The sequence below is a fragment of the Cupressus sempervirens genome, chromosome 10 (assembly GCF_028749045.1).
Source record: "Cupressus sempervirens isolate cs-2001-9-10 chromosome 10, ASM2874904v1, whole genome shotgun sequence".
In the NCBI taxonomy this organism is placed as follows: domain Eukaryota; kingdom Viridiplantae; phylum Streptophyta; class Pinopsida; order Cupressales; family Cupressaceae; genus Cupressus; species Cupressus sempervirens.
The window spans coordinates 721147017-721171132 of record NC_143127.1 but is presented as its reverse complement, the minus strand read 5'-3'; the positions used below and the strand labels follow the sequence as shown (position 1 = coordinate 721171132).

Genomic DNA, 24116 nt, shown 5'->3' with positions numbered 1-24116 from the left:
CATCCATCGATCAATTTGCATGTCCTCCCAAGGTCCTGGTGCAAACTGCCTCACAATCGGTGATCTATCTACACGCTCAGGAACTCCCACTCTGATACCACTTGATTAAGGGCACACTACCCTTACCAACTCACAACCAAGAATGCAACAATATGGAGACAAGAGATGACAAAATGCTTCCCAAACAATTTTATTATACTTGAAAATCCAATAGCAATTACAATAACATTTCTGCAAGATCCCTCAAGATCCAATCCAAACCCAAGCTAGTCCAGATCCACACTCTGGTAGAAATCTCCAAGATCTCAACTTGTGCTCGCAAGCCACCAAGCAACCTTCTTGTTTCTAAACCGCAACCACTAGCTCTTTTCACAAACTCTATCTAAGATCCAAGTGTAAATTGCCTCACATTCGGTGCTCTGTCCACACACTCACAACTCCATCACAATCTTGTTGTAAACTGCCTCACATTCGACGCTCTGTCCACAGACTCAAGAAAACTCACCCTTTAGCTTCCTCCTTCTCTCCAGACTTCTATTAAGAAGAGATCACACCTTGAATCTTTCACACCTTGAAGCCTTCACATCTTCCAACTTTCACACCTTGAAGCTTGACCTTCCAAAGCTTGATTAGAAATGCTCATATGCCTTGCTTAAATAGGCACTTACCACCCAATGCATGATTTATCCACAACCTTCTAGAATTCCACCTACACAATATCCACAACCTTCTAGGATTCCACAATATCCATAACCTTCTAGAATTCCACCTACACACTTCGATAAATGGAATGACAACCATTTTTATTTTATTTTTCTATTATGCCACCTATACACCTCAAAAATAGAAATTCCTTTTTTTTCTTTTCTCCTTTTTCCCTTATTTTATTTTTAAATTATTTTTCCTTCTATTTTCGTCACTTTCTCTCTCCTTCATTTTTTTTCAACATGCCCCCTTTATTTTTGATGCAAGATGCTCTTGCATCAGCTAAGTATATGAATAATAAAATGTAACTTCATTCCTCTTTTCTCATGATTTAATTGTCTCATCTCCTCTTTATAGGAGTATCTAAAAGTCAAAAAATTCCTTAGGAAAGGGAATATGAAAGTGATTGGGAATGGTAGTAATACCAACTTCCAGTGTGTGTTGTGGGCAGGGGAGGCTCCTCTTCAAGATCTTTTCCCTTTTCCTTATATTAGAACTTGTCTTTCCCAAGAGCTTGGCTATAATACAAAGGACTATATTCAATGGGATAACGGTGAAGCTTCTTGGAAGGAATTTGAAGTTTTTTTGAATGTTAATGCAAAAATTCTTAAGAGATAATAGGTTAGCAACAAGGAGTTGAAAAAGATTAAATATTTTATCCCATCTTGTGAGCTATTTAGGAGAAATATAAGTGATAAACAAGTATGGAGTTTTAGTTGTAAGTCTAGAATTTTCTCTGTCAGTTATAATTTTTGGGCTATTGAGAAACGCCTTGAAAATGAAGATCTGTGGCATCATGTTTTTAATTCTAAATTTATTCCAAAAATTAATTATTTCTAGTGGTTGGTTTCTCATGAAAGGATCTTGACAATTGATTACCTCAAGAAAAAAGGTTTCCTATTTGTGAATAGATGTACGATTTTGTAGTACCACAACAAATATATTGACCATCTCTTCCTACATTGTAAGTATATGAATGAACAAACGCCCCCTCAAGTAGTTTTCCAAATCATAAAACAACAATTGGAAGAAAATTTGAATGCTGCAAACTGTAAAAATGTCAAAATATTCCCAAACCTTAAGGATCTTAGAGTCAAACATATTTGGGCTATAAAGAAAAGCTTGTGTAACATAAAATAGAATGGAATATGGAATAGGAAAAGTATGGTGTGGACCCCCCTAGACTTTGCATGGCTGAAAATAATGTTGATGGTTGATTGAAGGGTACCCTAGGCCTATCTGCAATGGAGGGAATTATAAGAGACTAGCAAAGGAATATGATAAAAGATCTTCGTAAGGGGTTAGGTTCCAAGAATAACAACTTTCTTGAAGCTAGTGCTTTCTGGTATGATAGTCATTCTCTTGTGATAATGGGTGTGAGAAATGGTTGTTATAGAAGGTGATTCTAAGCTTATCATTGATATCCTTAATGACAAGGTAAATTTCCCTTGGGAAATTATGAGCCTAATGGATGAATGCATATGGATGATAAAGAAGTTTGACAGTGCTAAGATTTGTCACATCCTTAGGAAAAAAAAACTTACAATTTTTTTTGCCTAACTAGGGATTAAAATATAATGATTAGTATATTATAGATTTTATAGACTACTCTCGGGGCCTAAATTTTTTAATTGACAATGATATGAATCATTTTGAAAATAACAGGTGGAATGAGATGGATGTCCTTATTTTTGCTTGGACCCTCAATGCTTGGTCTAATATGGAGGAAGTGTTTTTTATATTACCTTTGGAAAAGAAGAGTATATTAATAGACAAGATTTGACGTGTAGAGTTTCAAACATGAATGAGGTTAATTTTAGGACCCCTTTTAGTGGTTCAGGGATTTTTTGGCCAATTTAAACAAAGATAATTCCAATAGTTTTTTTCTATCTTTTAGTGGATTCCACTAGGAATGCCAGTAAAAAAGGTGACAATTTTATGAAGGGATGTACAATTGATCTCATGCCTCTTAGTTGTATAATTAATGGGAAGGCAAAAATTAATAATAAAATGACAAGTGATAAGAAGATTTTTTGTTTGAAGACCACTTAAAACTTGGTGAACATAAAGGGTAGGATTTCAAGCATACCATATTCTCTTTCAACGAGTGTGAATTATCTTGTCATGCACATGGTTATTATCAATTGACACTCTGGCGTTATTTTTAACACTATGCTTAAGGATCTCAATATTAGTTTGGATTTCTATAAAAGAAGATTAGAGCTAGTTTTTCCTACCATTACTCTTGAGCTATTTGGGTGTGCAACTCTTGGGATTCTTATGTTGGAGTCTAACTAGGAGTCATTGCTTAGTATGGTCGAAAAAATGGGTGGGCCGTTGAAAAAAGTTGAGGCAAGAAATTGTGAGGAACTTGCTACAAATAGAAACATCTAGAATATATTTGAGAAGGTGGGTCTTATCCCATATGTTTACTCTCCAAGGGGTTTTATCAGTCAACTTACTATGAACTTCATGAATTTATGGCAAAACAACCAAGTGACAATAAGCAGTGTAAAATTTGTGGTCACGCCTGAGCTTATAACAGAGGCTACCGAGCTTGAGTGTTGTGACGATAATGTGGAAAGGAAAAGCACAAGAGATTACAAAAGGAACCAAAATTGTTTCTTTGAGAACCTAATCCTTGCCCTAATGCTATCCTTAGTGCTAATTACAATCCTAATCCTAAGCATCATACCAATCCTAACTTTACTCTAAACATAGACATGATACTAACCTTAACCCTAATCTTTACCCCACCCCTACCTATAACCATTATACTAATGACATTTCTAAATCCTAATTGTAACCATGATACTAACTTTAACCCTAATCCTTATCCTATCCCAACTCTGAACTCTATACACTAACATTAATATATCATTATAAAAAGATTATATATCTAATAAGTATAATTTACTATTGTAGATTAAGCATGTACGAATAGTAGAGTTGGTTTGAGGTTGTGTGTACTTTCCTATTGGCTTTGGTCATAAAGACACCCCATGTAAATACACACATAATTTGTTTGACTATTATGAATCAATTACTAATATATTACAATTGAATAATACTATACACTAAAACATTACTATAAAATAATAATAATATCTGCCATTATACCTTGAATGCCACTAGCTTATATATAAAATCTAGTTTTTTTCAAATTTACATTTAGAATGCAAAAACATTTATAATGTGAGTTATAATTAAAAAACGGGAGAGTCTTGTAAAAAGTGAAAAAAAAAAAAACGTTTTAAAATGAAAAGGGAGAAACGAAATGTTAAATAAATTATTTAAGATCACGGACGGCCGTTTAGTCAGAGCTCTCGTGCTTCGTGTCATACTGTTAAATAAAATACGATAAATTGAGTGCGCGGATTCTTTCAAATTATTGAAGCAATTCTGTACATTCCTCACAATTCCTTCCACCCGTTCAACAGATCTCGATTGATGCGAAGGTGAGAATAAGGGTCAAATCATAAACTAGTAAGTTTTTTTTTTTTTTTTTTTCCTGAAATCGAGACAGAAAAATAAACACAGATCAGAGGTTTATTTGTATTGCATAGTTTTGATTCTTTTGAACAGTAAGATGTTCAGGCAGGTGCTAACGAAATCCAGTCTGAAACTTGAATTTCTAAAGATTTTGTTTTGAGCAAATTACTAGAAGACTCATCTCCTCTAGAAGACTAATCGTTTTTTACAGACATTTCTAAGCTTAAGACTCTGGAGTGCGTAGCATCATCGGCTAAGCGGAGGTTTTCAATCATCTGTGAACAGAAAAATAAGTGTTTTCTGTCAACATTTTCTTCCTCGCCGGTGGACGATCATCGGCAAGGACGGCATGACTAAGGTTAAGGCCAGCCTGTACTTTACTCGGTTACTTTTCACCGATTCAAATGTGAAGAAACGCAGAAGCAAAGCAGCAGCGATTTTCATCTGCAAGTAGGCCGAATCCTTTCCCAAGCAAATTCTCGGCCCAGCCTGGATTTCAAACTAAATTGGAGTAAGTGAAATACGAGAGTTAAGTGAATGAAAAAATTCTAAAGGTGTTAAGTATATATGCCTGAAATGCTGTGAATTTAAATGGAGATTGGGGCTGAAATATGCCGTCTTCGTTAAGCCATCTCTCAGGCTTGAATTCCAGGGCATCATTTCCCCAGAGTCTCTGCATTCTCCCCATTGCGTAAGGTACATAGTTTATCACATCGCCTTTTTTAATTACGGTGCCATCCGGAAGAATGTCATCACTCACAGCAGTCTTCCCGTCCTGCAATGCACACGAAATTTGAATCAATAGTTAAAATTGAAACTTGAGTTGAGGAGTTTCAGGGAAAAGAGTGTGTCAAATTTTGTTTATTTAACGAGCTTATTTAAAAATCTTTGCATCTTTTGTCATTTTTTACAATCTAGATTGAGGAGAGTGATCGGAACATTCATTTATAATCTGAGCATATAATGTGCTTTTGCCCGAAACTCCTAATCGCCGAGTGCGGTATGAAACGTTGAAGCAGAAATAAGATGGTTTAGTTTTAACGTAAAATTCCTAATCGTGGAGTGCCGTATGGAATGTTGAAGCAAATATCAACTATTTAAATGTCAAATATTTAGTTTTACCGTAAAACTCCTAATCATACAGTGTGAGTTGATAAAAAGAGTTTTCCTTCTGTGATCGGAAATATTGAAGCAAAAAATTGAGCAGTTTTCCCCCTGAAACGCGAGGATTCAAAAGGTTGAAAACTGGTGAAACATTTTTTTTTCTGAAACTCCTATTTAGAACTGTTGAAATTATTTCTTGATACTTTTAATCTTGGAATGTGATTTTGGAATATTGAGAAAATGTAAAACATATATGTTTTTCCTGAAGATTTTAATCATGGAATGCAATCTGAAACCTAGGGACAAAAATAGAACACAGTTTTCATCTAAACTCCTGATTGTAAAACGTGATCCAAAACGAGGCAAAAATGAAACAGAGATTAGGCAAAATGAAACAGAATTTGAAGTAAAACTCCTCGACTTAATCTCAGGGGTAGTGAAAATTTGAAGTTTATCATCCATAATCTTAGCATTACGCTGGAATTTTCTAGAATCTTTTTGGTTATAGACACATCAGAAAGTTAAATGGAAAATTATTGAATTACCAGAGGAACAGCAGGGTGAATGCGCAACGTTTCAGTGATTGCAGCGTGCAAATAATGCAAGTTGTTAGTCAGCACGTCATAAGTCAGCAATTCAGAGTATTTCTTGAAGCAGCAAACATCATCTCCCTCAACGGTGCTGCTGCTAAGCCCCGGAATATCCTCCAACTCTTGCACTAATTTGTCTTCCACTGCTGGATTTTCAGACAAAAGCAAAAGCAACCAGGAAAGTGTGACAGCCGTGCCATCTCGTCCCGCTAAAACAAAATTCAGAACTGCATCTCTCAGCTTTCTATCATCATACAAATCTGAATTCTCCTTCGCCATTGACAGCATCCTCGAGAGGAGATCAGATTTGGACCTCACCTGCAATCAACCAAGGTAAAAATATTCATAATCGCTGAAATAAAACAAGAATTTTATTAGGGTTCGCATCCAGTACCTCGTTATCCTGGATGGATTTTTTGCGCTTCTGAATCAAATGATAGGTAAAATTGTCCAAAACCCTAACATCCTCTTTCACTTTGGCCTCTGCACCTATGTTAAAGCACTTCTTTAGTTTCCAGAGGGGATCGAAATATCGAGAAGCGCAGACAGCGTTAGATCTGTCAAAAGCTGAAGCAAAGGGGACATCCGGAAGAGAAGAATCTAAACAACCAATTTCAGTTCCAAAGCTAAGCTCGCATATAGCATCGAATGCCATCCGCATCAACATATCCTGCACGCAGAACAACCCTCAAAACCTTACGAATTCAAGAATCAAATTCATCATTTCAATTTCCAGTGTCCAAAAATCACAGCAGCTGTAAATGGAATCAAATTTTATCATCATAACAATACGAAGTAAACTTGAAATCGTCACAATCCCTTCAACAAATCATCTACGGGCAAGCACAAAACACTTACTTTGCCATACAAATCTTAGAACAGAAACACATCTGGGAGCTAATGAAATCCAAGAAAAGCCCAGTTCAAAGAAACAAACTAGTAACCTCTGGTTTATGCAATGCAATGAGAAGAGTTACCTGCATATTCACAACTTCGCCATTAATGGCCCTTAGCTCCAAAACAGAGTTCAATTTCACCGCATATTTCCTGAAGGTGGCTGTACTATAAACCCGCAGCATCTTGGGGGAAAACTCCATGCTAGCAGATTTGCGTTGGAGTCTCCACATTTCCCCATCCGAGTTAAAAATACCATTACCCAGAAGATCATACTGAATCTGATGAGCAGCACTCCCCTGCATCATGAAAAAAGGTTAAAAAAAACCTGAAAAAACCCAAGTTCATTCTCATGGCTAATAAAATTCGTAGACTTTAAAACACTGACCTTTACATAGTTATGGAAGTTAGTTTTGAGGATATGCTCAATGTTTGCAGGATCCACAGTGAAGAAGAGTCTGAAACCCATGTAGGTCACCTCAAACGTGGGCATTTTCATGGCATAATCTGTGATCCAGTCGTACAGGCGGTGGAAATTTGCCGTGAGTTCGAGAGTAGAACCGAGCAAGGGCCATTGTTTAGGTCTCCCTGAGACTCGATCCCTTGGCCTCCTGATCCAAATCCAAGTGCCCAGTGCTGCTACGGCTAGTGTTGTACACAGGACCAGACAGTAAGACATTGTCTGCTACAAAGCAAAAGGCTGTGCACAGTGAATCGTACCTCTCTCTCTGTTCTGTTTTTTGTTACAAAGAAACTTCGGTGCTTTCCCAATTAAATGAATTTAAAGACTGGCATGTAAAAAGAATCCAACTTAATTGAGTCTTTCCTACGTAAGGCACATGGTACTTGACTTTGAGATGTTCTAATAATGGATTTTGTTTGGAGTGTCCCTTTGATGTTGAAAATAAAATTTGTAATAATAAAATGTAATATTATTATTTTTTAATCTAAGGGGTGTCTCCCGTGTAATATTATTGGTGAATTTGTTAATCTGATTGGTAATGTAGGTATTATACACCCTCACCTTATTACATGAGTTGGGAGTCGCAAATCAAGCAATACTTTCAATAAGGTTTTAGTATTCAGTTAAAAAACAAACAAGAGAACACATATAAATAACACAAAACAAAGAAAGAAAATTAGGGACAAACTAAGATAACATATTACATAATGAATTTATATCAAAGGAAGGGATTATCTTTGTTGACGTTACATAAATTTATTATACATTAGTATGTACATATCTAAATGTACATATCTAAATGTACAAACATAGACAACTTCAAATGAAGGAGGAGAAAACTAAAGCCCATGAGACTCCTAGACTTCACATTCCAAGACATAGTATATGTGAAATATTCCTGATCCCGATGACCTTGGAAATTGATGCTTGTTTCAAAATTCGAGACTTTGACCAAAATTTGGTACCTCTAAATATACTATATAGAATTATGATTTCTTTTTAGTTTTTTCTCATTTTCAAGTTTTTAGGTGTTTTTGAAGATGTATATGCAAGTAAATGACAAATAACAAAGAACTTCGAACTAAGAATAATGAGCAACATTCAAATATTGAAAACACTTAACAACCTAGAAATGATTCAAATTGCACCAGGCATAATATTCAAATTTTTGCAGTAAAAAAATGAATATATCAAATGGATTTGTTGTTGTTTGTAATGAACCTGATGCTAGCTGTAGAAGGGTTTTACAATCACAAAAGATGGAGAGGTTTTTGTCACAAACCCCTGTATGGTCTCCAAATTGCAAAATGTGGTTGCTAATAAGGAATGATGCCCACAATACAAGTTTGAGCTACCGCTAGAAGAAACACCCAAGTTGGAATAGGTTGGCCGCCTAGTTGAATGTGAGGTTTCCTTCTGATAAATGGTGCTATGAAGAATGCCGATCCTTGCCACAGAGAATATTACCTTCCAACTCCAATACTAAATCACCAAATCCTTGTCGAGGTTTGTGTCCCAACACTCTAGACTTAGGGTTTTCGTCCCAAGCCTCTAAATCTCTCCACTAGAGCCATTCCAATCTCATAAGTTTCAAATGTCAAAAGATACTCCACAATTCGACCTTCATCTCCTTATAACCCCTCCCAAGTGCAAATCGAACCCTAAATGAGAATTACAGTCTGCACTTTATAATAAAATAACATTTTCCTAAATAAAGGCGTCTAGGCTATAGGAAAAATATTACTTTTTTAAAATGTCATAACTCAAAGTGACAAAAAGTCTTTGGATACTAAAAATAGTTTATAATAATTCAAGACCTTTCCAACAAGCTATAACACAAGGGCACATTTGTCCAAACGAAGCCATATTCCCCTTATTACTCCGAAATGGCTATTTAAATAGCCTTATTATAAATTATTTAAATGTCAACTTAAGAAATATTTAAATATATTAAAATATTCCCCATTTTGCCTCTAAAATCCCAAACCAACCAAATAAATGTGAAACTCACCATCTCACTTGTCTGTGACTAATACCAGATGAGGTGGGTCAACTAGCAGTCTCTTCCCTATAATCTATGGATGTTCTTAGAAACTAGGGAACCCACTCTGTCATCCTGAAACTGAAACCATGGAATGGTCTCGTGGAACCTCACATCTAGAAACTACCACATCCTCCTAAAACGTATGGATACCCCCTAAAATCAAGGAACTACCCCCAACTGACACTTAACTGCCTCTAAAGTCAAGCCCGATCATTGAATATCCTATATGAGTCTCTATCCACAACTACTAGCCTACGAGACCCCCATGATAGGCTAACTCACATAACTCTACTAGTCAGACTAAAGAGGGGACATGCCTGTCCTCCCCTCTTAGAGATGCTTTCCCACAAGCAACTGCAATGCTGGGTGCTGCAAAATGGGTTCGCCCCCCCGAGTGGTATCCTCTATAGTTAGACCTCTCGAGCATACCAAATACTCCTAAATCACCCTACTTCCTAGTCATCATTCCATCACCTCAAGAATCTCCCCAGGAACCAAAGTCAACTTACCTTCCTCATCCAAGGGAGGTAAATTGGGTGATGCTATAATATGTTGCCCCGATGCCTTCTTCATGCATGATATGTGTAACACATTATGAATCCTAATTGGTGTACAAGAGCGTACCTGTCTATTGGAACAAAGGAAGCTCCCAACTGATGTGTGGGATCTATGACTATGCTGACTTCCTCCAACTGAAACTAACCTGCTCCACCCCTGTCTCTCTTGCCTGCCTTCATGTCTATACAACTCCATCTGTTTCAAGGTACCCTATAACCTTTCCAAGGTTTGAACTATTCTGGGCTGTGTAGTGATGAGAGTTTGCATCATCTCCCTCTCTTCCTCCTCCATTTGAACCTATCTAGCACCTCTCTATTCATCTTCCATAATAGTTTCTTGTTCAATTCCAAACACTTTCTCAAATTGAGCTCTCCTGCATGTGTAAAATTTGTTTATCTCAGCTCCACCCAGATGCATAGAAGTGTCAATAAAATTCATAAGTTGGCAAGATCAAAGATATGATACCACTGAAAGATCTCCAATCACGGTGTCCTTGGAAATTTATGCTTGTTTTAAAATTTGAGACTTTGACCAGATTTGGTTGTTTCTAAATTTGATACTTTGACCAGAATTTGGTACCTCTGAATAGAATTTATAGAATTCTGATTTCTTTTTGGTTTTTTCTTGCTTTCAAGTTTTTAGGTGTTTTTGAAGATACATGCAAGTAAACGACAAATAAAAAATAACTTCAAACTAAGAATGATCAGCAACATTCAAATATTGAAAACACTTAACAATTTGGAAATGATTCAAATTGTACCAGGCATAATATTTGAATTTTTGCAGTCAAAGAAATGAATATATCATATGGATTTGTTGTTGTCTACAATGAACCTAACACCAGTCATAGAAGGGTTTTATAATCACAAAAGATGGAGAGCTTGTTGTCACAAACCCTTGTATGATCTATAAACTGCAAAATGTGTCTACTAATGAGGAATGACACACACAATACAAGTCTGAGTTGCCTCTAGAAGAAATGCCCAAGTTGGAATAGGTTGGTTGTCTAGCTAAATGTGATTTTTCCTTTTGATAAATTGTGTTATGAAGAATGTCATTCCTTTCCACAGAGAATAGTACCTTCCAACCTCAATACTGAATCACCAAATCATTGTTGAGGCTTGTATCCCAACACTCCAGAGTAGGGTTTTTGTCCCAAGCCTCTATATCGATCCACTAAAGCAATTTCCAATCTCATAAGTTTCAAATGTCAAAAAATATTGCACAACTAGGTTTTTATCTCCTTATAACCCCTCCCAAGTGTAAATCAAACCCTAAATGAGAATTACACTTTGCACTTTATAATTAAATAACATTTTCCCAAATAAAGGCGTCCAAGCTATAGGAGAAAACATTACTTTATTAAAATGTCATAACTCAAAGCACCAAAAAGTCCTCGAATAGTGAAAATAGTTTATAATAATTCAAGACCTTTCCAATGAGCTATAACACAAGGGCACATCTGTCCAAATGAAGCCATATTCCCTTTATTCCTCTAAAATGGCTATATAAATAGCCTTATTATAAATTATTTAAATGTTAACTTGGGAAATATTTAATTATATTAAAACATTCCCCATTTTGACTCTGAAAGCCCAAACCAACCAAATAAATGTGAAACTGGCCATGTCACACATCCGTGATTGATATCGGATGAGATGGGTCAATTAGTTGTCCCTTCCCTATAGGGATGCTTCTAGAAACTAGGGAACACACCTTGTCATCCTAAAACCGAAACCAAGGATTGGTCCTGTGGAACCTCACATCTAGAAACTGCCACATCCTCTAAAAATGTAGGGATACCCCCTAAAATCAAGGAACTACACCCAACTGGCTCCCAACTACCTCTCAAGTCAAGCATGATCACTGAATATCTTGTATGAGTCTTTATCCATAATTGCTAGCCTACGAGACCCCTATGATAAGCCAACTCACATATCTCTACTAGTCAGACTAAAGATGGGACATGAAAGTCCTCCCTTCTCAGAGATGCTTGCCCATAAGCAACTACAATGTTGGATGCTGCAAAATGGATTCATCCTCCCAACTGGTATCCTCCATGGTTAGACCTCTCTAGCATAGCAAATACTCCCAAATCACCTTGCTTCTCAGTCGTCATTCCCTCACCTCAGGAATCAAAGTCAACTTACCTTCCGCATCCAAGGGAGGTAAATCAGTTGATGCTATAATATGTTGCCCAGTGCCTTCTTTATGCATGATACATGGAACACTATGAATCCTACTATCAGGTGGTAATTCAAACTCATAATAAACCTTCCCAACTCACCTAAGAACTCTGTAAGGTTCGTAAAAATGAGTTTTGAGCTTCTCAGCTCCCCCCCCCCCCCTCTTTAAGGGTGCTTAGTCGGTAAGGCTGTAAGCATAGGAAAACTATGTCATCCACCTCCAATACCCTCTCGATCCTATGTCAATCAACACACATCTTCTGTTGATTTTGTGCATGTTGTAAGTTCTTCCCGAGAGAACTCATGATATCTTGGTTCTACTATAACTAATCATGTGCCAAGGGAACTCTTTTGTCACTCAAAGTCATATCAACAAAAGGTAATGCGTTGTAGCCATAAAGAGCTCTGAAGAAACATATCAATGGAGATGTAGTGCATAGTATTATAAAAATACTTGTCTAGATAGAACCAATGCACACATGCTTTCTACTGCCTTGGCACATAGTTACATAGATACCCCTCAAGCCACTTATTAACTATAGTTATGCAGATACCCCTCAAGCCACTTATTAACTATCTCTGTCTGCCCATCCGTCTGAGGGTGGTAGCTTGGTTCAGGTGTCAGCTCTGTGCCCGCAAGCCTAAAAAGTTCTTGCCAAAAGGAGCTCAAGAACTTTCTATCCTTGTCACTCACTATGACTATGGTCTTAGGGAGACCATGAACTCTGAACACCTCCCTGAAGAATAGCTCAACTTCTTGGGATTCTATGAAATCAACTACAATGAGAAAGAAGTGGGCATATTTAGTTAACCTGTCCACCACAACATCAATACAATCTTTCCCTTGCACTCAAGAGAGATCTGTAATGAAGTTTGTAGAGAGTCTCGTCAAATTCTATTCCGGTATAGGCAAGGGCTACAATAAACCAGCTGGGAAAGTATGCCCTATCTTGATTTGCTGGCAAGTCATGCATTCATAAATATGGTGTAAGACATCATCCTTAATATCCTTCTAATAGAATCTCTCCCATACCGCTTTATATGTCTTACCATAACCGGGGTGCCCTACTATAGGAGTATCATGGAGGGCATAATTTTTTAGTCTCTTTAACTATGATTCAGGAACAAGGTAGACTCTATTGTTGTAGTAGATGACATTATCAATCACCATGTATTTATTATCTTTTACCAATCAATCCATGATCTCTTAAGCATGCTGATTTTTGAAATATTCAATGAAAAGTTTAGCCTTCCAATCTGTTGAAATCTCACTCAACGAACATAGGGAAGCAAGTGATGGTTTCCTAGAAAGTGCATCAACAATAGTATTCTTCTTTCCCTTAATAAATTCTATGTCAAAATCATAGGCTTGAATTTTGCTTACCCACTTTTGTTGATGATCATTGAGCTCTTTTTTATCAACGAAATATTTTAGACTATTGTGCTCAATTCTAACCACAAATTTGTTGCCAGCAAGATACTGTCTGAATTTGACTAATGCATGCATAATAGCCAACATTTCCTTTTCATAAGTAGAATACAACCTCTCATTATCACACAGCTTCCTACTGTCATAGGCAATGGGATGTTTTTTCTGCATCAAAATAGCCTCTATACCCCCACCTAAAGCATCACACTCAAGTACAAAAGGCTGTAAGAAATTAGAGAGTTCTAAAACCAAACATTTGCTCATAACCTCCTTGAATTTGTCAAAGACTCCTTTTACCTCCGCTATCCATTTGAACACTCCCTTCTTCATGAGATTTGTCAAGGGTGCTGTTAACTAAGCGAATCCCCCTCACGAACTTTGATAATATGCACATAAACCAAGGAATCCACATAACTCAATAATGTTCATGGGATAGTGCCAATCCTAAATTTCTTGGATTTTCTCCTCATGCACCTTCACTCCATCAGTACTAATCACATGGCCCAAATATAAGATTTCACTGAGTCCAAACTCACATTTGGACAACTTAGCAAATAGAGACTAACTCTCCATGATGCTAAGTACCTCCTCTAGGTGTCTGAGATGATTTTTACAAGTACAACTATAAACCAAGATATCATTCAAAATCACTAGAACCAATTTCCTCAACTGCTTGTTGAAGTTATGGTTCATACATGACTGGAAAGTGGCTGGTGCATTTGTGAGACCAAAAGGCATCACCAAGAACTCATAATGCCCATAGCCTAAATGAAGATCAATCTTAGAGAAGTAGATAGCTCAAAGAAGCTCATCCAACAACTCATTAATGCATAGAATGAGATATCTATTTTTGATCATCTTCTTGGTGAAGGCCCTATAATTTATACACATCCACAGAGTCCCATCCTTCTTCTTAACCAAGTACCACAAAAGAAGCAAAAGTACTAGAGCTAGGGCAAATTAACCCCATGTATAACAACTCATGAATGGTCTTCTCAATCTCATCCTTGTTTGCTCTAGGATGATGATATGGAGTGATGATTATTGACTTAGCTCCATCCTCCATCTCTAGCCCATGCTCAAATCCTCTATCAGGAGGTACACCTAGGGATATATCACCAAACACTCGACCATGCCGATCCATCACTAACTATATATCATCATGAAATGGCCTACCATCCTGAGGTGTAGGTGTCTTGGGCTTCACATAACAATGTGTAGTCCAAATCACATCATCATGTCTAATGATAGTCTCCATCCTATGAGAAGACACCTCCCTAGGTCCACCATTTGATGTTTCCCTCAAGGTGGTCTTCTTCCCTCTAGAAAGGAACTCTAATTGTATATGATGGTGGTCAAGAATGTACCGTCCAATACCCTATAACCACTACATGCCCAAAACTACATCATAATCCTCCAGTGGGAGTACATACAAATCATCTGTCAAGGTATAATCCTCTATCTGAATGCTAAGCTGAGGAATCCTCCTAGTACTACCCAATACATAGCCATCTACAACCTTCATCCCAAAACCAAAAAATAGCTCATATTGCAAGCCACACCTATCCACTAATTTCTGATCAATAAAATTGTACATGACACTTGTGTCTACCAAACTCATAACTCGTTGTCCTTGAAGTGTTTCTTTCAAACTAAAGGCATGAAATTTGGGATAACTAGATATAGTAGCCTTAGTCACTTTAACTAATGCCAAGGGCTCATAAGTCTCTAACTCCAACTGCGAATGCTCCTGCTCATCCCCTCTAGACTATCCTTAGTATTAGTGTCAGGAATCTCCTCATATCCCATCTCAGATGTCACCCCAATCATATGAACTTTTTCTTTACCAAGGCAATGGTATCTAGGCTCCCATGGCTCCTTATAGGAGAAGCATAGCTTTTTCCTTCTCAAATTGTTCCTCATCTCCTAGTCCATCTTGGAAGGTCAAAGTGATGGTCCACCTCTACCGTGGGAAGTGTTGGCCTTCTGTGGAGGTTGAGAATCCCTAAATGAATTCTTCTTTATCTGATAAGTAGGGGTGGTGTCTACTCTCAATGTCACATCAATGACATCCTTAATAATAGCCATCTTGAAAGCACGTACCAATCCCTTAAGCCTATCTTGTAGTCCCTCAATAAATAACATCACACTAAGCTTTTGAGGCATATTAGGTACCATAATTGCAATACATTGGAACTCATTAACATACGCCTCTGCATGTCCAGTCTGTCTAAGATGTGCCAACTCCCTAGAGTAGAGTATCATGTCTTTATGGTCAGACTGGGTAAAAAGACTGAATGAACTCTGCATAGGAATGAACCATGGCGTGATCCTGGGTGACCAATCCATGGTGCCACTTGTCATAGGAAACCCCGTCTACATGCAATACGACAAATTGAACAACATAATGCTCATGCATGTGCCTTAAAGATAGATATATGTCCAGCTTGTGTACCCAATCTTGTCCATTCATACCAATAGTACCATCATATGTAGCTAATGTGATATTCCTAGCAACTCTCTTGAGGTCATTGTTTTGCTATGGCCTATGGTTCCTATCTCCTCTAAACCTGGCAGCATCTCTCCACTATGCATAATATTGGAGAAGAGGAAAAGTGTCCCCAACCCCCAAAGGTAGGGATCTCCACTCATCTATGGCTATCATAAGCGAATCTTGGAATCCCACCTAGAGTGCCTCTACTTTTGTCAGTTGCTCACCTAGTACAAACTGTGAAAGTAGGGGTCTATCTGTAACTAGTGTACAAGGGCATACCTATCTATTGGAATGAAGGGAGCTCCCAATTGATGTGTGTGATCTATCACTATGCTAATTTCTTGTGACTGAAACATATTTGCTCCACCCCTATCTCTCATGCTTGCCTCCATGTCTATCTAACTCCATCAATTCCAAGATACCCTATAACCTTTCCAAGGTTTGAACTATTTTGTGTTGTGTAGTGATGAGAGTTTGCATCATCTCCCTCTCTTCCTCCTTCGTTTGATCTTGTTTGGCACCTCTCTGTTCGTCTTCCATAATAGTTTCTTGTTCAATTCCAAACCCCTTCTCGAATTGAGCTTCCCTGCATGTGTACAATTTATTTATCTAAGCTCTATATGGATGCATAGAAGTGTTAATAAAACTCATAGGCTAGCAAGATCAAAGCTTTGATACCACTGAAAGATCCCCAATCCTGGTGACCTTGGAAATTAATGCTTGTTTCAAAATTTGTGACTGTGACTAGAATTTGGTACCTTTGAATAAACTTTATAGAATTTTGATTTCTTTTTGGTTTTTTCTCTTTTTCAAATTTTTAGGTGTTTTTGAAGATATATGCAAGTAAATGAAAAATAAAAAATAACTTCAAACTAAGAATGATGAGCAACATTCAAATATTGAAAACACTTAACAATCTGGAAATGATTCAAATCATACCAGACATAATATTTAGATTTTTGTAGTCAAAGAAATGAATATATCAAATGAATTTGTTGTTTTCTAAAATGAACCTAATGCCACCTATAGAAGGGTTTTACAAGCACCAAATATGGAGAGATTGTTGTTACAAACCCTTGTATGATCTCCAAACTGCAAAACGTGGCTGCTAATAGGGAATGATGCTCAGAATACAAGTCTGAGTCGCCTCTAGAAGAAACACCCAAGTTGGAATAGGGTGACTGCCTTGTTGAATGTGATGTTTTCTTTTGATAAATGGTTCTATGAAGAATTTTGATCCTTTCCATAGAGAATAGCACCTTCCAACTTCAATACTGAATCACTAAATCCTTTTTGAGGTTTGCATCTCAACACTTTAGACTTAGGGTTTTTGTCCCAAGCCTTTGAATCTCTCCACTATATAATTTTCCAATCTCAGAAATTTCAAATGTCAAAAGATACTCCACAATTAGGTCTTCATCTCATTATAACCCCTCCCAAGTGTAAATCAAACCCTAAATGAGAATTACACTTTGCACTTTATAATAAAATAACATTTTCCTGAATAAAGGCATCCAAGCTATAAGAAAAAAATTACTTTATTAAAATGTGATAACTCAAAGTGCCAAAAAGTCTCTAGATAGTGAAAATAGTTTATAACAATTCAAGACCTTTCCAACAAGCTATAACACAAGGGCACATATGTCCAAACAAAGCCATATTCCCCTTATTACTCATAAATGGATATATAAATAGTCTTATTATAAATTATTTAAATGCTAACTTAGGAAATATTTAAATATATTAAAGTATTCCCCATTTTGACTTGAAAGCCCAAACCAACTAAATAAATGTGAAACTGACCATGTCACATGTCTGTGATTGCTACCGGATGAGATGGGTCAACTGGTAGTCCCCTGCCTATAATCTAGGGATGCTTCTAGAAACTAGGGGACACACCATGCCATCTTGAAATTGAAACCATGAAATAGTCCCATGGAACCTTACATCTAGAAATTGCCACATCCTCGTAAAATGTAGGGATACCCCCTAAAATCAAGGAATTGCACCCAACTGGCTCCCAACTGCCTGTCAAATCAAGCTTGGTCATTGAATATCTTGTATGAGTCTCTATCCACAACTGCTAGCCTACAAGACCCCATGATAGGCTAACTCACATAACTTTTCTAGTTAGAGTAAAGAGGGGACATGACAGTCCTCCCTTCTTAGAGATGCTTGCCCATAAGCAACTACAATGTTGGGTGTTGCAAAATGGATTCACCCTCCTAAGTGGTATCCTCCATGGTTAGATCTCTCCAGCATACCAAATACTCTTGAATCACCCTGCTTCTTAGCTATTATTCCCTCACCTTAAGAATCTCCTCAAGAACCAAAATCAACTTACCTTCCTCATCTAAGGGAGGTAAATCAAGTGATGCTATAATATGCTGCCCCAGTGCCTTCTTCATGCATGATATGTGAACACACTATGAATCCTACTATCAAGTGGTAACTCAACCTCATAAGAAACCTCTCCAACTCACCTGAGAACTCTGTAAGGTTTTTAAAAAATAGTTTTGGGCTTCTCAGATCCCCCCTTTAAGGGTGCTCTGTCAATAAGGTTGTAAGTGTAGGAAAACCATGTCATCTACCTCAAATATCCTCTTGGTCCTATGTCAATCACTATACATCTTCTATTGATTTTGTGCATGTTGTAAGTTCTCCCTGAGAGAACTTGTGATATCTTGGTTCTCCTATAACCAATCCTATGCCAAGGAAATTCTGCTATCACTCAAAGCTAGATCAACAAAAGACAATGCATCGTAGCCATAAAGATATTTGGAAGGAGACATAGCAATGGACATGTGGTTTGTAGTATTATAACATTACTCACACATGCCTTCTACTTCCTCGACACATAGTTGCACATATACCCTTCAATCCACTTATTAACTATCTTTGTTTGTCCATCTGTCTGAGGGTGGTAGCTAGTTCTAGGTGTCAACTCTGTGCTCGCGAGCCTGAAAAGTTCTTACCAAAAGGAACTCAATTTTTTTTTTGTCCCTGACACTCACTATGGTCTTAGGGAGAGCATGGAGTTTGAACACATCCTTGAAGAATAAATCAACTATGTAGGATGTTGTGAAATCAATTGCAAAAAAAAAGAAGTGGGCATATTCAGTCAACCCTTCCACTGCAACGTAAATACAATCTTTCCCCTACACTGGAGAAAGACCTGTAATGAAGTCCATAGAGAGTCTTGTCCACTTCTATTCTAGTATAGGCAAGAGCTATAGAAAACTAGTCGGGAAAGTATGTTATGTCTTGTTTTGCTATAAAGTCATGTATTCACAAACATGGTGTAAGACATCATCCTTAAGATCCTTCCAAGATAATCTCTCCCATACTGCTCTGTATATCTTACCATAACAGGGGTGTCCTCTTGTTGGAGTATCATGGAGGATGTGCAAAATCTCTCCCTTTAACTGTGATTCAAGAACAAGGCAGACTCTATTTTTGTAGTAGATGACATCATCAACCACCTTATATTTATTATCCTGTACCAATCCATCCATGATCTCACAAGCATGCTAATTTTTGGAGTATTCAACTAAAAGTTGAGTCTTTCAATCTACTAAAGTCTCACTCAATGAACATAGGGAAACAAGTGATGGTTTCATAGAAAGTGCATCAACGACAATATTCTTCTTTCCCTTAATAAATTCTATGTCAAAATCATAGGCTCAAATGTTTCTTACCCACTTTTTTTAACGATCATTGAGCTCTTTTTGATCAAGGAAATATTTCAGACTACTGTGGTCAATTCTTACCACAAATTTGTTGCCAACAAGATATTGTCTGAATTTGACTAATGCATGCATAATAGCCAACATTTCATTATCATACGTAGGATACATCCTCTCATTATCATGCAACTACGTACTCTCATAGGTAATGAGATGTCTGTTCTACATCAAAACAACCCCTATACCCTCACCTAAAGCATCACACCCATGTAAAAAAGGCTATGAGAAATTAGGGAGTTCTAAAACTGGAGCTCATAACCTCCTTGAGTCTCTCAAAGACTCCCTGTGCCTACTCTTCCCATCTGAAGGCTCCCTTCTTTGTGAGATTTTTCAAAAGTTCTGCTAACCGAGAGAATCCCTTCACAAACCTTTGATAATATGCACATAAACCAAGGAATCCATGTAACTCAATAATATTCCTAGGATAGGGCCAGTTTCGATCTATCTAGATTTTCTCCTCATGCACCTTCACTCCATCAATACTGATCACACAACCCAAATATAAGATTTCTCTGAGTCCAAAATCACATTTGGACAAATTAGCAAATGGTGGCCAACTCTCTAGTTGACTCTCTTTGTTTTTACACTTAAAAATGACTATTTGAAGGGGTTTGGGAATTTCACTTTCACCCTCCTTCTCTTTCTCCTTCTCCTTCTCCTTTTCCTTCTTCCTCCTTTTTTTCTTCTCTCCTTCTTCCTCCTCTTCTTCTTCTTCGTCTTCTTCCTCCTTTTTCCTCATCTTTTTCTTCTTCCTCTTCCTCTTCCCATTTCTCCTCCTCTTCTTCTTCTTTAACTTCCTATTCTTCATCTTCTTCCTCCTCTTCCTCCTTCCCCTTTCCTCTCCTCCTCCTCTTCATCTTCTTCTTCCTCCTCCTCCTCCTCCTCTTCTTCTCCCCTTCCTTCCCTTCCTCTTCCTCTTCCTCCTCCTCTTCATCATCATCTTCTTCTTCTTCATCCTCCTCTTCCTCTTTTTCCTCTTCTTATTCTTCTTTCTCTTCTTCCTCTTCTTCTTCCTCCTCCTCCTTATCCTCCTCCTCTTCTTCCTCCTTGTCCTCCTTCTCTTCTCCTTCTTCCTTCCTCCTCCTACTCCTCCTTCTCCTCCCTCATACTTCTTCTTCTTCTTCTTCTTCTTCTTCTTCCTTCTTCTTGCCCTTCCCCCTCCTCCTCCTCCTCCCTCATGCTTCTTCTTCTTCTTCTTCTTCTTTTTCTTCTTCCTCTTCTTCTTCCTCCCCTCCTTCTCCTCCTCCTGCTCCTCCCTCTTCTTCCTCTTCCTCTTCCTCTTCCTTTCCCTCTTCTTTCTTTGTCCTCCTCCCCTTCTCATCCTCATCCTCTTCCTCCCTCCTCTTCCTCTTCCTCTTCCTCTCCTTCTCCATCTCCCTCTCCTTCTCCTTCTCCTTCTCCTTCCTCTTTATGTTCTTGCTCTTCCTCCTCTTCCTTTGACTCCTGTTCTTCCTCTTCTTCTTCATCTTCCTATTCTTCCTCTTCAAGAACTAGCAAGGAACTATGAAAAGGATGAGCATCGGGTGGGGCTAACTCTTTTCCATAAACTTCCCCCATCTATCTCCTCCCACCCCTTGAAGATTGGGGGTAGGGGATATATATATTAATCTCCTAGTTCATAGTTCTCTCAAGAATAGATGAGGATTTGAAAATATGAAAGAAACAAAAACAACATAGTTGTATTTTGTATTCTTGGAACTTAGATGCTTTTCATCTATGTTTCTATCAATGCAAAAGGGAGAGATTGTTAACATGAATGCTAATGATATTCCTATGGGGGAGTATTATAGCATTGCTAGAGCATTGGAGAAATAATAAAAATGATTCTGTGTTGCATTCATGACTATGTTTGTCATTGATGTCAACATATTGAGAAGATTGGTAAAGTAGACGATAAAGATTGAGGTCAAACAGATCAGGTACTAAAAATGAGATCAAATACAATTAGAGACATGTTCTACAATGTAACTTGATGACATGATTAAGTACACATGCAGAAAGTCAAATTAGGTGAGAGTTATGTGAGATTTATAGATGTTAGTTTGCAGATAGAGTACCTAAGAAGTGGTTTACGATGTTTGGATTATATCTCCTAACAAAGATACAATCTAGATTGTATAAGTTGGACAAATATAAAAGACAACTTGATGATGACATTAGTGAGTGCACAAAGTTTAAGGTCACACATTTGAGAAGTTTTGAAGACTATGAGTTGACAATATTTTGTAATTATGAAAAGATGTAATATATTATATTATCCTAATGAGGTCCTATTGTAATTAATTGGGAAAACATCAAGGATGACTCATTGAATTATTATGAGGACTTGGCACAAAGGAAAGTTATTTTCCTTGTGATGGAATAATGTGTAGAGTGCAAGAAGTAAGTGATATGATGTTGAGATTATGGGTGTTGCACACATTGCATAATATTGCTTAAATTTTATTATTTTGTTTTATTATGTAATGTTGTATCTAGGAGCACCTGGATGGACATGCAACATGTAAAGTTTCCCATGGGATATAATTGATCAGTTGTATTATAAAATTATGATAATATTTCATGTAATTATTTAATATTGGGGAAAATAACTAAAATTTCAATATTAAATGTGGGGTCAGTGGGGTAGGTAGCACATAATTTTAGCACATAGTTTATGTAATACCACTTAATGGTTTTGTGGGACTTGCTACTGTATAAGAAGCCATAAGGGTAGTTGTTGATGTGAAAAGGAGGAGAAGATAGGAGGCAAAAAGGAAAGAGTTGAGCAGGACAAGGCTTGACAGGTTAGCCTAGGGAGCATTTGTGAAGGTTGGAAGCATAACATGGGATGTGTGGATTCATGTTTGTTCACATGGATTTCTCGGTTGTGGCTATGGATTTGAAGACTTCCATGGTTGTATTGCAATGGTGTTTTTGCTAAATAATACATAGTGATGGATGCTTTTGGAGGTTAGTTTTTTCATATCTTGTGTCATATTTTTGTGGGTATGTTGTCTATTCTCTTGTATGTGGATTTTAATTACATATTTATTTCAGATCTATTAATATGGGTTATGTAGAAATAGTTATATTCTTTGTTGCAAGTTTCCTTACAAGTAATATCAGAGCTATGATTTTATTGTTGTAACCCTAGATTGAATCTATGGGAATGCATGAGAGGATAAAAGAAATGACAAGATATATGAGTTGTTTATTGCAGATCTGAGGGTTTTGGGTTTGCTAGTATGATGAGATGTTGGTAGATTTTGGGCATGTGAAATTGTTGGAAAAAAGGATTTTTCAAATATTTTCTTTAAATGAGGATTTTGGGGGGTAGCTTTTAGAAATGACCTCATAGAGAAAAAAAACCTCACCATTGGATTTGGGTCAATGTTTCCATAAATTTTGATATATAATATGCCTTAGTTTGGCCATGTTCAGAGGAAATGAAAGAGTTTTTAGTTTCAGCCTGTGATGACCATCAAATTTAATTTCGTTAGAAATTTTGTCACAAAAAAAAAAGTCATAGTGAAAATGGTAAAAATACTATCTTGATAAAATGACTATTTCTCTTAGGATATCAGATTTCAGACTTCTTATAAGCATTGGAAAGCTAATTCAGAGCACTACAACTTGGTGTAGGTTTGGTTCTATGATTTTGAAATTTTGTCACGTTTTAAGAGCCCAAAAGTTAGATGGCATTTATTTTGAGCACAAATTAGGGCATAACTTGGGCATGTAGAGTTAGATTTTGGACTTCGAGTAGTCAACAAAAATCTCTTGGAGAGATCTAGACATTGATTTAGATTTGGTGGAGGTTTGGCATGGTTTATTTGGTGATATATTGATATGAACAGTTTATGGTATATATTGACTATGGTAGCCTTGTGAGTTTATGACATTGTATGTTTGGATATTTAAGATTTGATGTCATTGTATACTCAGTTCATATTTTAGTTTAGTCTTATAATTATATGGTTATTAGTATTTGGATTTGGATATGTATGATGACTTGTTGGGTCTACAAGTTGTGTAGTGTTGTAAGCGGTCTATACTTATAGATTGCATTTATGGCTTGGATATGAGTTGTCTTTACCCATTGCTTTTTCATTATTGATGCATATTCAGATTGGTGATTTGGATTTGGGTTGTCTATGCCCTAAGTTACATGATTTGCTCATTTTTTCTTCTTATAGAAGGGATGAGATGTTGTTACTAGGTATAGTCATGGTGGAGGATTGTGGTTGACTATTTTATGCTAACATTTGGACATATTGAAACCCAGATGTTCTATTCATGGATGTGATCATGGTGCTATGGAATTTGGCATGACATGATTGGATATATAGGTATATCCTTGATATTCATTGGATTGGATTCCTGATTTGGTTATGGTGGTATATCTTCTTGGTTGAGGATCATGGTTATT

At 37.1% G+C, this 24116-nt stretch overlaps 1 protein-coding gene across 1 annotated transcript; it reads right to left on the bottom strand.

The window, feature by feature from the left end:
• Window positions 1–4061: 4061 nt before the first annotated feature.
• LOC149535860 (cytochrome P450 704B1-like) lies at window positions 4062–7542 on the bottom strand. Its single transcript, XM_089803521.1, has 6 exons — window positions 7174–7542; window positions 6869–7084; window positions 6286–6561; window positions 5847–6209; window positions 4769–4972; window positions 4062–4686 (listed from the first exon to the last, which is right to left on the bottom strand). Exons 1-6 carry the CDS (start codon window positions 7462–7464, stop codon window positions 4501–4503), a joined length of 1536 nt encoding a protein of 511 aa, XP_089659647.1. The 5' UTR covers window positions 7465–7542; the 3' UTR covers window positions 4062–4500.
• Window positions 7543–24116: the final 16574 nt, after the last annotated feature.

Coding starts and splice junctions, on each gene's coding strand:
- LOC149535860 (XM_089803521.1), bottom strand. CDS start 7,464: ATGTCTTACTGTCTGGTCCTGTGTACAACACTAGCCGTAGCAGCACTG. Junction 6,562..6,868: donor GCGAAGTTGTGAATATGCAG/GTAACTCTTCTC, acceptor TTCTGCGTGCAG/GATATGTTGATGCGGATGGC. Junction 4,973..5,846: donor TTCACCCTGCTGTTCCTCTG/GTAATTCAATAA, acceptor TGTGCATTGCAG/GACGGGAAGACTGCTGTGAG.